At 39.8% G+C, this 13,787-nt stretch overlaps 1 protein-coding gene across 2 annotated transcripts in view; it reads left to right on the top strand.

Moving 5' to 3' along the window:
• Window positions 1–13,787, top strand: part of WWOX (WW domain containing oxidoreductase) — a 467,497-nt gene that overhangs the window by 325,852 nt on the left and 127,858 nt on the right. Inside the window, exon 9 of one of the 2 annotated variants that reach the window (XM_071814359.1) lies at window positions 2,871–2,927. The exons of the other annotated variant lie outside the window; for it this stretch is intronic. Coding sequence (XP_071670460.1) covers window positions 2,871–2,912 — 42 coding nt within the window. The 3' untranslated portion in view covers window positions 2,913–2,927. Of the gene's footprint in view, window positions 1–2,870; window positions 2,928–13,787 lie in introns of those variants that run through there. 2 annotated transcript variants of the gene reach the window in all.

The following is a 13,787-nucleotide window of genomic DNA, read 5'->3' on the forward strand; positions in this document are numbered from 1 at the left end:
CAATGCAACCTGATTGCATCTCCAGAAGAATTCAGAATATCGTTTACTAAATGTTTGCAGTAAGGCTTTCACTGTGTCTGATAAAATCTTACCTCTTTAGAGAGACGTGATGCTTGGAAACATCTTGTGGTTTTGTTCTTGGTTTATGATCTCTTATGTTTAGTGGTTTATTTTTGTTTTCTTTGCATAATTTGTGCTACAGGCACAGTTGGGGCTCCACATATTCTGAGAGATTGTGCCTTTCCCAGATACGCAAGGACTGGTTGGTTGGTTGGTTGGGGTTTTTTTCTCTCTGTCCTTCCCAACAGACTTCAATCACAACTTCGTACCCCTGGAAATAAGTATATATTCTAGGGAGCAATGTTTCTTTGCTCTTACTCTTGAGTACCTCTGGTATTTGCAGTACACCTTGATGCTGTGTGTAGAAACGCACTGTGCACACCTAAATGTGACCTCTGTTTGTTTGTCCTGATTTATGAGATCCCACGCATGCTATAGGGAAGAAAAATAAATATGCAAAGTGCCAGCAGACTTTTAATGGAGTTACTCAGTAGTCCTCTGCAGAAGCTGACCTTGAGGTTGCTTTTCATGCACAAGTCAAAGTATGTAAATGAAGATCTCAAAGTGACAGTTCAAAACATGTGTATAGTTTGCAAAGTTCTTGCCAAAGCTGTGGAAGTTTCATGTTCTACAAAGGCCATTCGCCAGCCTCCCAAACTGCGGGTAGAAAAACGGCGTTGCTCAAACACTCAGTGAAATTTGGTCAAAGCACTGGATTTCGCTTCAGTAGGATGAGAAGTCTGCCAAAATTTACTCGTAAAAACATTCTGCCAGTCCAGTGAAGAGCTTCCAACTCCCTTACGAAAGCAAAAACTAAACTGGTATCTAAAACTGAACTGATATATGCCTAATTTTCTTTAATGACATTTGCGTTGCTGCTGTTCAGAGTGCCAGAGATGGCAAAACGAGCAGGACAACCAACTCTTCCAAAGTGAAATGAGAAACTTGTGGGGCTTCCAGCTCCTCTTTCCTAAAGAGTAATAACAGTATAAAACTTCATAACATGTTGCTGTTGGCTGCATTTACATGTCAAATGCTCCCAGAAACATTTTCATCTGATATTTTGCCTCTTGATTTCCCTGTACTCCCATTCTCCGAGCATTGCTTCTAAGTTTCCAGTCCCAGCTCAAAATTTTTCCATACTGCTGAGGATAGGAAGTATTTTCCCCTTTACCCTCTGCCATTGTTTGCAACAACAAAACAACTCAGTACAATGAATTTAAGTTACCGTTATGATTAGTCCCCATTTACAGCAACCACCGCATTTGGCATAGAAACCTCTGCTGGAAGCGTTATTGCAGATAGATGGTGAACAGATGAGTGGAAATAACTGGGTTCCTAGTGACAAATCTATTGCAGGGATGAAGAGAAAATCCAGGCAAAACATTTGGTTATGTGGTAGCGCACAGGGTCAGGCAGACATTATAATTAATGCCGCTAGCACTAAAAAGACATGAGGGATGTAGCGTGTGTCGATTATTTCTTCTTTCTGTTTAGACTGGTTTCCTCTCCTTTGCAGCTGTATGGTTATGCCAACAAAAGCCCCTGAGACCGAGCTTTAGCCGCTGCTCCTCTATAACTGCATCATTACCTCACTCCAAACAAAGTCTTTTCTTTTTGTCAATAGAGGATGAAAACATTATCGGATTCAGGAGCTCGTGGTAGTTCCTGTATGCAGCTGGGGATGAGGAGGATAGATTTATGAAATGGACCATTTCAAATGGCATTATCTTCCCACAGTGAGGTACACCTTTCATAAATCACAGGAGAGCACTTGGAAAATAAAGCATTTGTTATTCCTGCCATACGTTGGGTTTGCATCCTCCACAGCGTGATCTTGGGATGGGGGCAAGAATCCTCCGTTCGCGTTTGTTCTTCCCAATAATTAGGAGTTTTTATCTTACAATTATGCGAAAAATCAAGATAAAATTTCAGAACAAGCTTTACAACGTGAATTTGTAACTTTGTTTAGCAGGGACACACACACTGACCTTCACTTTTCTGGTTTTGGTATGAAGCCAAGCATTTCTTACATCCGATATTGCAGGGCATCCTCTGCCTCATTGTGCAGCGGGAGGTCGGCTGGGAAGAGGAGTGCAAGTATAGACAAAACCTTTCTATTTTTTAGGAGTGGTGTTAGTGCTCTTTTGTGGGTATTTTTGTTGCTTAAACTCAAAGACCTTGTTTTTGCTGCATTAATAAATCTCTCTCTGATGCCTTTTGAACTCACCAACATCTCTGTGTTGTACTGGGTGGGAAAAGGGCTCTTTCTGTGTTGTCAGTATTTTTTTCTGTATTTTCACAACCCAATATTGCAATAATTTTAACAGCGAGTCTGACGCCCCTTGGGATAAATGCAGGTCTCTATTAAACCTGTAACTAGCCTGATGTGAAAAGTCAACATTTATTACACTGTATTATTTGTGTGGATACTTGAAAAAAAAAATCATCTGTTTGCTCTGGAGAAGAAACTTTTGAGAACGCTGGGAGATTGCACCTTGTCATTACCTGCAATGAGCCCAGGAGAAAGGCCTTGATTTGGGGAAACTGTTTTGATCAGAATGGATAGAAAGATGACGGTGATAGTAGTGAAGCAAATTGCCTGTGTTTCAGAGCAGAACGAAAGAAAGCATCAATGGAATGTTGTGTTTGTTAAATTCAGAACATTCTCTGGAACTTTATAAAAAAGGCATTGTTAAATCTCTAATTTGCAAACTGAATTTGGGAAAGGTCAGACTTCACGCTTGTCTGTAGCAGCTTAATTCTGCCTCCTTGTCTATCTCTGTGAAAATGAATTGTTTCTGTTCCAGCTTTCCATAGGTTTAGACCCCACTGGCAGCACATCGTATTGAAAACAAAGGGCTGACAGCAGTGACACTGAAACTTCAAATGCTTGACTTGGCTACCTGGCCTTTCTTCTTTTGTTCTTTTTCATATGAATGGGGGGAAGGAGCAAGTGGATTGGTGCTTTTTGTATCAATTTTTGTTATGTAGTACATGTTAAAGTGATGAAAGAATAGTATTTTATTAATTTGTATTTCACAGAAGACTGAATACAAATTGTAATGTCTATAAGGAAATAAATACATTATTTTTTTTTCTCTTGGGTGTGCTTACAGAAGCCTTTATTAAGACCAGAGCATAGATGAGAGAAGCCTATTGCTGCCAACGTGAAGCTCAAAGCTTCCTCTGCAGTGGGAACTGAGAGATCAAGTCAAGGTCAAGCTCACTGTTTATTGCTGAAGTTTCTGCAGACACTGTTATTTGGATGTAATGAGCCCTGCTTGGATCCGGTTTGCAAAGATAGGAAAGCTTTGAACTTGGAAGTTTGGAGGCTCCAGTTACACACGCGGGTATCTGAACCCTGAATCTGAAGGCTTGGCATTTTACATGTTGACTTTCCATAGGGTTTAGGATTTATTCCTGTGATAGTGAAGATGCTTTTTGCTGAGGGCTGAGAAACTCTTCCCAGTAGTGTGAGCTTCCCTGGTCAGGGCTTTCCTCGCTGGGGGTGCCGCTCCTGTGCTCACCGAGCACATAATGCACCAGGAGGGAGAGCAAATGCATTTCATCAGCCATGCAAAAGACGTGAATTAAAGCTGTAAGTGGCATCCAATTCAGCAATATGACACACGTATCGCGGCTGAGAAAGACACACACTCCTTCCCGTAACACCTGGGATGCTTCTATAGGGGCTCATTGACTACAGCTTCTTGTGGGAAATAATGGAATCTTCTTTGCTGTAGGTTTTATAAAAGGCTTGATATATAATAATATTGGTTATGTCATTACAGCAGAAGAATTGGTTTTCTATCTGCGCTGAGGTATTGAACAGTAGCGTATATAATGGATAAAAATAGTCCTTCTGGATAAGGAATGACAAACATTGTCACCCCTGTTTTGAGGTGTATGTATAGTATATTTGTCCTTTGGTTTTTGACATCCATTATGAGGGCATGGGGTGTGAATTTTGTCTCTAGTGTTGGGCTTTGAAGAGAGATCAAGAATTCCCTATGTACCGCTCTATCTCAACACCTATAGTCAATGAAAGGCGGATAGAGATTTTTACCTGTGTTAGTATGGGTATCACAGTTTTGTTTTAATGCTTCAGTGTTTAAAGCTGTTAAATAAAGCTGGGATTCATCAAGAACAGTTTTAATAGAATTGTCAGGTAGCTGCAGTGGCTCTGATTTAAATGAGTAAGCAACACCTATGGGCAAATGATCTTTCTGCACACAGAAATTAATTACAATTCAGGACTGATGAACTTTTATGAGCTAGTTAATTTTTAAAAGATGCTGTGTATGGTTTATTGAAATTAAAAGAAAGTGACAGCTTTCTGCCCCTACCCTCATAAAATCCTGTCCTGCATATAATATTGACCTAATTTAGTTCAAAGACACTGGGTCTCTTCACCACTTTGTCATGGAAAGGCCGGTTGAAGGCGTCAGCACAGTTCAGGTAAACAGAAAATCTCCTTGCTGGTCCCCCATGCCACGTTGGCTTATACCGGTGGAGCAGCTCTGACCTCCTGCTCTTTTGTCCTTGATTACCCTCAAATCCAAACAAAGTGCAGTTCAAATTCAGCATCAGCTTGCAAAACGCCCACTTACAGAGTGTTACGAGTGAATATTGATTATAAAGCAGTGCACCGTATACCGCAGGACTGCAGGTGTCTTTATGGTGTGGATCTTCTGGTGAACAGATTTCACGGGCCGCTGCCCTCCCTCGTTATGGCTGCAGGACACAGCTCCCTTCCCATTCAAGATGGGGCCACGTTGTCTTTCGTTTATATTTGCATACCATTCCTGTGGGAAAGCGAAGTAACAGCTTATAGGAAAAGGTAATGTTACGAAGGCATTTAGGTTGGTACTATCCCAAGAATCTGGCTTTTGGTCGTTTCTGTTTAAAGTCAATTGTAAAAAGCAAGCTACTTAAAGCAATGCCAAGCGGTGCTCAGAAATACCCCCTCGAATTTACCTCTTTTGTGACTACTGTTACTAGTTTGCCTTCCCCCCAATGACCTTCACAAGCCCATAACTTCTTAAAACCTCTGTTTTATGGTCAAAATCTTGCAGGAACCTCTTTTTTTCCTCCTTAAGTTACATTTCTTTGCTGTGATACTTGACCAACATCAGGGGGTTTTGTAGAAATTCACGCCATGTCTGTGAAATATAACACACCAAAACAGCTTTATATGCCAGTGTTACACTTCAACCCATGTGGATCTGCAAGAAGGAGCCTTCCTGGGGTTAAAATCCCCAATAATATCTAATTACTTTTAAAACTTAACCTTTCCAACAGACAGAGCAGCAAATTAGCCTTCTGTTAAATATTTAAACTATCTAGCAAAGAAGTGGAAAAGAAGTCCAGTGAGATGAGAAATCAGGATGCCACTTTTCATTCCAAGCGAATGGGTTTGATAAATATTATATGTGCTCGAGCCGCTTAGATTTCTACTCCTTGCTTGTATCTGAAGCAGTAAAGACAGAAACATTGCCATTCTTTTCAAAACTTAAAAAAAGTGGGGGGAAAAAAGTCTCCTGCATTTATGTTTCTTACCTTATAGCTAAATTTTTGCGTCTGCTGTGGAACAGGTGCATTGAGGATTTTTAGCGTAAGCTCAGATGGGGGTGAAAAGGTGTTCTGTGTTCTTTTGGGAGGTTGTGCTAAGGGAACATTGAGCACAGCTGCTCCAACGGGACGTTTGCATGAGGAACGTTAATTTTCATGCCTCAATACGGAAATCTCAAGTTTCCTGGGTGAATTAGCTGTTAATGGATTTCTAAAATGTGCCACCAGTGGTATGGGAGAATGCAGGCTGTGCTGAGCCCAGAAAACACAGGCTGCAATCAGATAACCTGTTTATTATAATAAAACCGGCAGATAATAGTTTGCATTGCTCGTTACGGTAATTGGTCTGCCCCATATCACACAGTCTTTGGCACTAGTCTGATGTTTCACCTATCGACTATTTATAACAGTTTTTACTTCCTGTGTATTCTAAATTGAAAGCCTAATTTTGCATCTATGAAAGTGAGGTATACAGAAAATGAAAAAAACATGAAAATATATACAGCATTTTCATATTTAATTGTATACCTGGCTTCTGTGATAAAAGAAAACCGTGTGTTTTAACTTTCTATCGTTTTTTTGAATGTATTAATGTGTTTGGTTTTAGTACTTCCAAAATTATTTCACTATTTCAATAGGAACTGTCTGGAATTCACTAAAGAGTTGTGTTTCTCATGTAATCAAAAATTATCCTGCTCTAAAATTCTAAATTATACATCAGTAACGGTTGAAGGAGAGAGGCTCAATCGGGCAATATCGCTTATGGCTGTATTCTGGCCAGCTTTGCGAGGAGCGTTATGCTCAATGATTCTAATGGGAACCCCTTGCCAAAAACTTCACAATTATGGGAATAAAAATTGTCTGCTCTTTACTGAGTACCAGAAAATACACATGTGCAACAATCATCTCCATAATCTGTGTTGAATGAATGTGCAGGTCTGTTTTAAAGTATATGGGCAGATTTACTGAATCTACTGCTACAAGTGTTTAAATGTATTCTTTAGTATCTTGAGAAACACTGCAGCAAATGTTTGGATTTAGAAAGAACATAAGAGAACAAATCCCTGACAACAAATAACTAAAAGCAGGAGAAGCCCATGGTTTTCAAGGTTTATGACAGAATGTCTTTATATATAATAATTGTTGTTATGTAGTAGCTGTAAGATTTATGATGTCCTTAACAATTCATGCCCGAAGAGTTTGTGATTTATAAATTATATGCCAGTGCGTCAAAAAATACCTGTTCTGCCTTTTTCTTTTTAACTGCTGGTGCCTTTTTTTTGTGGGTATATTGTAATTAACATGAACACAATACAGCAATATCCGCTAAGAAGTCATCATTTGCAAGTGTTTATCTTAAAGTAGTATTTAAAACACTACAAATATTTTGTCTCAACGCCAGAGCTGGTAACCCTTGGCAGTTTTGTGATAGACACCTTTACATTGGCAGTGTGGGGGCAGCTATTTGTAATTGTGGTTGAATTTATCCCCCCCGATTCTCTGGAATGTTGGACGGGTTGTTCTCATGGATGCCCCTGCAAACCTATGAATGTATAGACTTTTATCTGAGAAGCGTGTCGGAGGTATATGTTTCCCTGGCTTGTAGAACCTCCTTGAAGCTTTTGAGGTGGAGCTTAATGTGGCTTAAATTGTAGTTTTATTAAGTGCTGCAGAAGTTGTGAGGCTTCTGCTGGTGTCCTGCCCAACAACCTGACCTGAGGCCACTGCCGATGGACCCTTGGCCACAATGATCCCCTGGCATTGGTGGGTTCCTGCTCGTGTGCTGTCAGTGGGACTGGCTTCATCTTACCTAAATGGCCATTATGAAATGAAAATTTGGGCTTATGAATATCTGTAGTGAGAAGGAAAGTCTGAACGTATGAACTCCATGGCAGGATACACCTACATCAGGACTGTGGCACCACGACCTTGGAGCAAGCGGTGGGTCAGCAATGTGCATTGACCACGGGGTTTAGACAGCACGAAGATGCCTCTTTGAGGTCACAGAGCAAAGCAGTCATACCCTGAAAATCTCTGGTCTACAAGATCATACTTGTCTGCCCTGAACCTGTCATTTCGCAGAGACCATGAATTTGTTTGTGGAGAATAGAGATGTCACAGCTCCTGGGGACTGAAGGTGGTATTTTGTCTGTGAGAAGGATGGGACCCAAGCGCCACGTACCTTCAATCTTTTATCTTTTCCCTGTGAAGCCTCTGTAATTCATAACACAATCACGTTACTCAGGAATGTTTCCGTAGATTCTATCTCTGAGAGCTTAAGTCGAGGGATTTTCAAGCAGGCACTTGATTTATGTATGTGAACTTGCAGCTCGTAAGAGGAGTTTATTTTACAACTTCTTTAGTACTATGCACCAGAAAACTTCCAGTAATTATAACTGGCTTAATATTATTTTTCTTCTGCTCTGTACCCTTCCACCATGCAGGAATATAAATGGATTTCTTGTCACTTTAGCAATTTGGTAAAAAATGCGTGGTAGGGAAGGTGAGCGATGCTTCCATCTGTGATATTGTTCTATGGCTCTGGTGGTTTATTGTTGCTGTACCAGCAGATACGATTTTGGTTCTCAAACCTCCGTCTTCATTGCTACGTATTCGCATGTTGTTTGCTGAATGAACCATTTTGGGGTGAACAGATTCAAATTGTGTCCGTGTAAAAACACAAGCCGTGAAGCATTATTTTTTCATAGTTTGAAGACTCGTCTTTTTACAAGTCAAATGTCATCCGAATTTATTTTTCAGTCCATCACTAATCTACAGATGAGTGAAAGATCGTGTTGTCTTTATAAGACTGGGATTAGCCGACTGGTTTATTCAACCACAGTTGCTTTTTGAGGTTTGGATTTCTATTGAAATGGTCCTTTTAATGTCATCTTTAATTTAATCAGGTAATGTCATCAAAATAACATTTACTCTATTACTGCAAATTCACTGCATTATTAGCTGGTGTAACTAGACAAAAAAGACAGTATGAACCCCCATGGAAATATATGCTTCCAGTAAAAATGGATACAGTTCACAGAAGCTCTGTATTTAATGTGCAGTTTCAAAGCACTCTCTATGGAAAGATTTTATGATTCTGAAATAATTTAAAAACACATTTTGATAGAACCTATAGCACCTACCAGCTTTCTCTAATTTTGCAGGTTATCATTCCTTTGCGCAATTTTGAAGTTGAACAAGACATTTAACACAATTGCAGAAATAATCTTTTAAGTCTACCACCATTTCAACGAGTGAGACTTGGGTGAATATTTGTATCCAGGAATTTAAAGTCAATGAACTTCAGTTTATAGAACAGGTTGCGTTGTAATTTGATGTCATTTTAAAAAATATTTTCATTGTGAGCTCAGAGGAAGGATTTAGATTTGAGTTTGTGTCCCTGAAAAATGAACTATAGATTGAGTTTTTTGTCCCTGAAAAATGAACTATAATACGGGGGAAGGAAGAGTAATGAGTAATGAGAGTAATAAGAGTAATGAGAACAACCTTACTCCCGGTCTTGCGAATGCAGGTGTTGCCAGCTTGAGTGTTCAATAGTCTCAGCTTCCACCTCTGAACACCCAGAGAAGAGTTCTGTATAAACCACCCCAGAAAACACAGCAGAGCGTTTCTCAGCTCAAAACCGACACTTGGAATTACACCAGAAAACAAATTAGCAAAGTCTCAGAGGTCCGGCTATTCGGATGTGCTGTATCAGAATTGCCACTTAGCCATAACACGGCTGACATTTACATGGGGCTTCTTAAGATAATCTGATGAGAAGCGTGTTGTGGCAGCAATCCATTATTGAGGAGAGCAATTGTCATGCTAAAGAAACAGACCAAAACAAAACACGCTTTTTCCTCCCCGTTAAAAACAATGGCAGTTACTGCATTCATGCTGAGCGTAGGCATTGTCGTGTTGTACAGTTGTTCATTCAGAGAGCAGCAGTGCACAGACTCTACCACATTGCCACTGCAGTACCTTCCCAGCTGGAATTTTCTTGGGACAACGAGTTAATTCTTTCCACCTTTAAAATTATGCATAACTATGCAGATATAAAATAGGGAGCAAATTCTGTTGGTCAGAAAGTAGAATCATCTAACCGTCTGTTAAGTCCCATCACTTCTGCTGTCAAGAAGGAGGGGGCTTTCCTGCAAAAAGAAGCTGAAGATCATGTGTGCATACAATGAGATGAACCTCATCACAGTGGCAAGCTGGTAGAAAATTGATGTTATCCATCAAGAAAAAGAATACATGTCTGGGATTTGGTGGCTGGTAGCAGTTATGGAACCCTCAGCAGTGCAAAACCTATTTTTACCTGATTGTCTTCAAAGCAACATAGATTTAGTCAATTTTCTGCACGTTATGGCATTCTAGTAAACACTAAAACTGAGAAGAAACACGAATGTAGTCTGCACATGAAATTTCGACCAAATATGCGCTTTAAATGTGCTCGTTTATGAAAAAGAGAAACATTGTTGAGCGTTGGTAGTTCACTTTCTGATGTCGGTAGCGCACATTAGCACACAAGTAACTGCCCTGTAAATTTTCCTCTCTCTTCCTCTGTTTTTTTTTAATGCATTATTGCTGTAAGAGGAGAAATTGTATATCTGGATTCCTCTGCACCGTGGTGAGCTTGACCCTCTATCACTTAGGCTACCAAACCAGAAAGCCATGAGTTCCCATGTAGCGGGAATGCAATCCCATTGCAGCAGGCGGGCAGCTGGATGCGTCCTGGTCCCCATTGCACAGGGAGGTGGTCGCTTTGGCTTTGGGTCCGTGTGGCTGGGCACTCTTCACACGTCCATTCAGGCATTGCAGCCTGGTGTTCATACGGTTTCTCAAAAGCTTATTGATTATTTTATTCTCTTATGGGTGAAAATTAGTGGTTTTCCTGATAGTATTTGCTAGAATAATATGGTTTATTTTAGGTATCTTTTAGGAAAAGTTGATCTAATTTAGCCTGGTTTTGCAGCAAATAAATGCTAGGGAGTAGAAGCATTATAATTTTGTGTTCTGTTTCCATAGAAGAAAAAACATATACTGCATATTTCATATTTGCATGTTTCATCAGGTACAAATATGCTTTTCTGGCATATTTAATAACTTAAAATTATATGATACAGTATAATGAAACTCATATTGCATAATGTCTGAAACCTGCAACATAAGTAGTTTCATCTTTTCAACTCTAGCGCTCTAGTTTGTCAGGAGGGCAATGATGGGGAGTTCCTAAAAGCAGTGTTTGCCTATTACTGTGTTAGTACAAATATACCAGATATTTTTTGAAGCAGCTGGTGCAAAGCGGGGGGAAAAAGAAAGAAATCCCTGAGTGTGCATGGAGGATTCGCGCTATTTTACTGCCCTTGCTTGGGTAAGAGAAGTGGCTTCTTTATTTAACTATTATTTCTCTTTTCCAAATAAATATGAGCTGCTTCTAAATAGGGTGATGATAGCAGGTGGTCTCTCAAGCAGAAATTATTTTCGAGCTGACAAGTATAGTGAGCACAGTATAACTACATGTATTTCAGCAAAACATCATGCACGTCTGTTTAAGGATTCATTAACATGGTATAGATTAAACCCATTGAAGATGGCACAGATTGTTTCATTTTATTACATTCAATTGGATTGGATGTGTGCCATTTGCAAAGAGCAATATTACCACAAAAAAAAAGAGAGGAGTCTGGCACATTTGTCACACAATATTCCCCTATTGAGAATGAACTGTTTCCGAACATCAAAAGGTAAAAATCTGTTCTCACCCTCTGCCGTATTAACTGCAAGGAAATATGACTGCATGTCTTGTTATAAAGTGAGTAGCGTGTTTTCTGCACCCAAAATCGCCTGGTTTAGTGTAACAGGGAGACCTTTGCGTTCTCCATGATGCCAGGGTTCGAGTTCATCAACCTGCTGACCTGTGGCTTCCCCAATCCCAGAGCTGGTCCTGCTCGGACCTCTTGGTCCTCAGAGCCTCCCTGGGTCGGGCAGCGGTGGCCATGTCCCTGGGCCAGGGAGCCCTGGGCGAGCCACGGTGGCCACCCCGCTGCCGGTGATGGGAAACAGCTGCTGCCGAGCTGGGAGCGTGGTCACACAAAGAGCCAGATTGAAATTCATATAATGTTGCTGTTTATAACACGAATACTTTAGACATCTGGTTAAAGTCTAGTGGTAGAAATGAATGGGAGCTTTCCCAAGACGGGGCTTATGAAGCTTTATCTGTTACATGAGTACTGCAGATTGTAAAGATATGTCTTAATCAGCTATCGCTTGTGTCTTTAATATTAGTCAGTAGCAAAACCCAAAAAGAAAAAATGTACATGGGAAATGGTGACATAACCAATGAAAAAGTAGAGGGATAAAAGGAGAAGTGAGTGTATATATTCTAAACGTACATATTCTAAATACCACTTTTCATTCTATACCCTTAAAAAGTCCTTGTAGTGTGTGTGTTGGGGGGGGGAACAGAACAAAAGCAAATTTGCTGTCATTGGCTTGTATCTAAACGTTCCATTTTAAATTAAATGGTAGCAGTGTTGCAGCATATCCCACGTTGTGTTTTCTATTTCTGCTGCAGAATCCATTTAAATATATTTTTACCCCATCCGTTTTGGATTAATCCACCATATTTTTCATGAGCTCAGGCTTGCACACATTTATGCTTTATATTATCGTCATTTGTTGTGCTGGTTTATTTCACATTGTGATTCTGGTAGGGGGAAGGTTTAATTTTAATTAATGGGAAATTTAGAACAGGATCATTTAATAAACCTGCCCTCTGAACTGAAGTCTCGCAGTCAGGATGGAGGAGCTTTTGTTTTTCCATCAGTGCAAGTTACCGATTCTGTAACTAAATAACTGACAAAAAGCAGAGGTATGGCATGAAGCGCTTGCTCCTCAGTGGGATGCAATGAAGAGTTAATTTATTTTCTTTTACTTGTGTATTTTTTGTTGGTGCAGTTGGGACTCAGCTGTTGTTTCCTCTGGGATTAAACAGCTGTCAGCATTGTTAATGACTTCAAATTCATGCATTAAAATTCTCTCACTCCTCTCCATATAAAACGTGGATGTGGAAAGCGCTGCCATATCCCCCTTTGTGAAGGAATGAAAATCCAAGGAAAGATAACAGGACTTATTACAAAACCACAGACCGGAGCTTCTGTTGATGGAATCTCCTAATGAGTAATTAAGCTACTTTGCAGAAGTCAGCGCTGTCACGTTTGCAGTTGGGTATTTCCATTCCCCCGTGGATACAGCTGGGAAAAGGCTACGAAGGTGACAAAAAAGAGAGAAAAACAGAATTGTTCTAGAAATATCAGCTTTGTGAAGTGGCTCTGAAAAATCAGCCTACAGAAATAACCGGGTTGATGTAGAAGAGAATCCTTTCAAACATTCATAACTGATATTGCCTGATAAACAGCAAAAAAAGAGGTTTTATTATGGTACGGTCCCACAAAGATGTGAGGATGGCAGCTGTATTTCTGGGATGGGCTGCTGGCTTTTTCTCTTTCCCTGAGCCTTTCAGTCTCTAACTGGAAGTTTTCAACCCTGAGTCCTCACTTCTGTAGTTCTGAAAATACATTATGGGAAGCTTGCGGTCTTTTGAGGGGAAATTATCCTTTCAGGGGAGGCAGAGGATTGATACAGATTTCTTACTGTAAAGTTCAAAACATTACTCATGCTTTTAAACTGATGTATAATTCTTATGCCCCTAAGAACTCCAATTATTAAAAATAGTCCTGAATTTTCACTAGTTGGAATGTGCCTGTTCTCTCTTTAGTTCCTTTATATGTTTTTTATGGTTTGTTAAGCAATTAACTTACTGGTTAACTTTCTTCTTTCAAGTAGCTTTGTTTTTTTTAGGGGCAAAAAAAATGAAGCGGCAAGCGCAGTTTTCTGAACGTCCTTATCCTATTTCCAAGAAGTCATTTTTGTGCAGAAGTACCCTAGTTTTTCTTTAATATCCCCATAAGTCAGCTGTTACAGTGGAAATCAAATTATATTAAGCCCAATGAACAAACCAGCCTGCTAACAAAATGAATTTATAAAGTAGTTTATTGAATTCAGTAAAATACACTGAAATATATAGGAATAAAACAGCTAATTGAATAACCAGCTTCCAGATCAGATGGTGAAATATGAGTATCTAA

This window comes from Patagioenas fasciata, chromosome 13 (genome assembly GCF_037038585.1).
Source record: "Patagioenas fasciata isolate bPatFas1 chromosome 13, bPatFas1.hap1, whole genome shotgun sequence".
Classification (NCBI taxonomy): Eukaryota; Metazoa; Chordata; class Aves; order Columbiformes; family Columbidae; genus Patagioenas; species Patagioenas fasciata.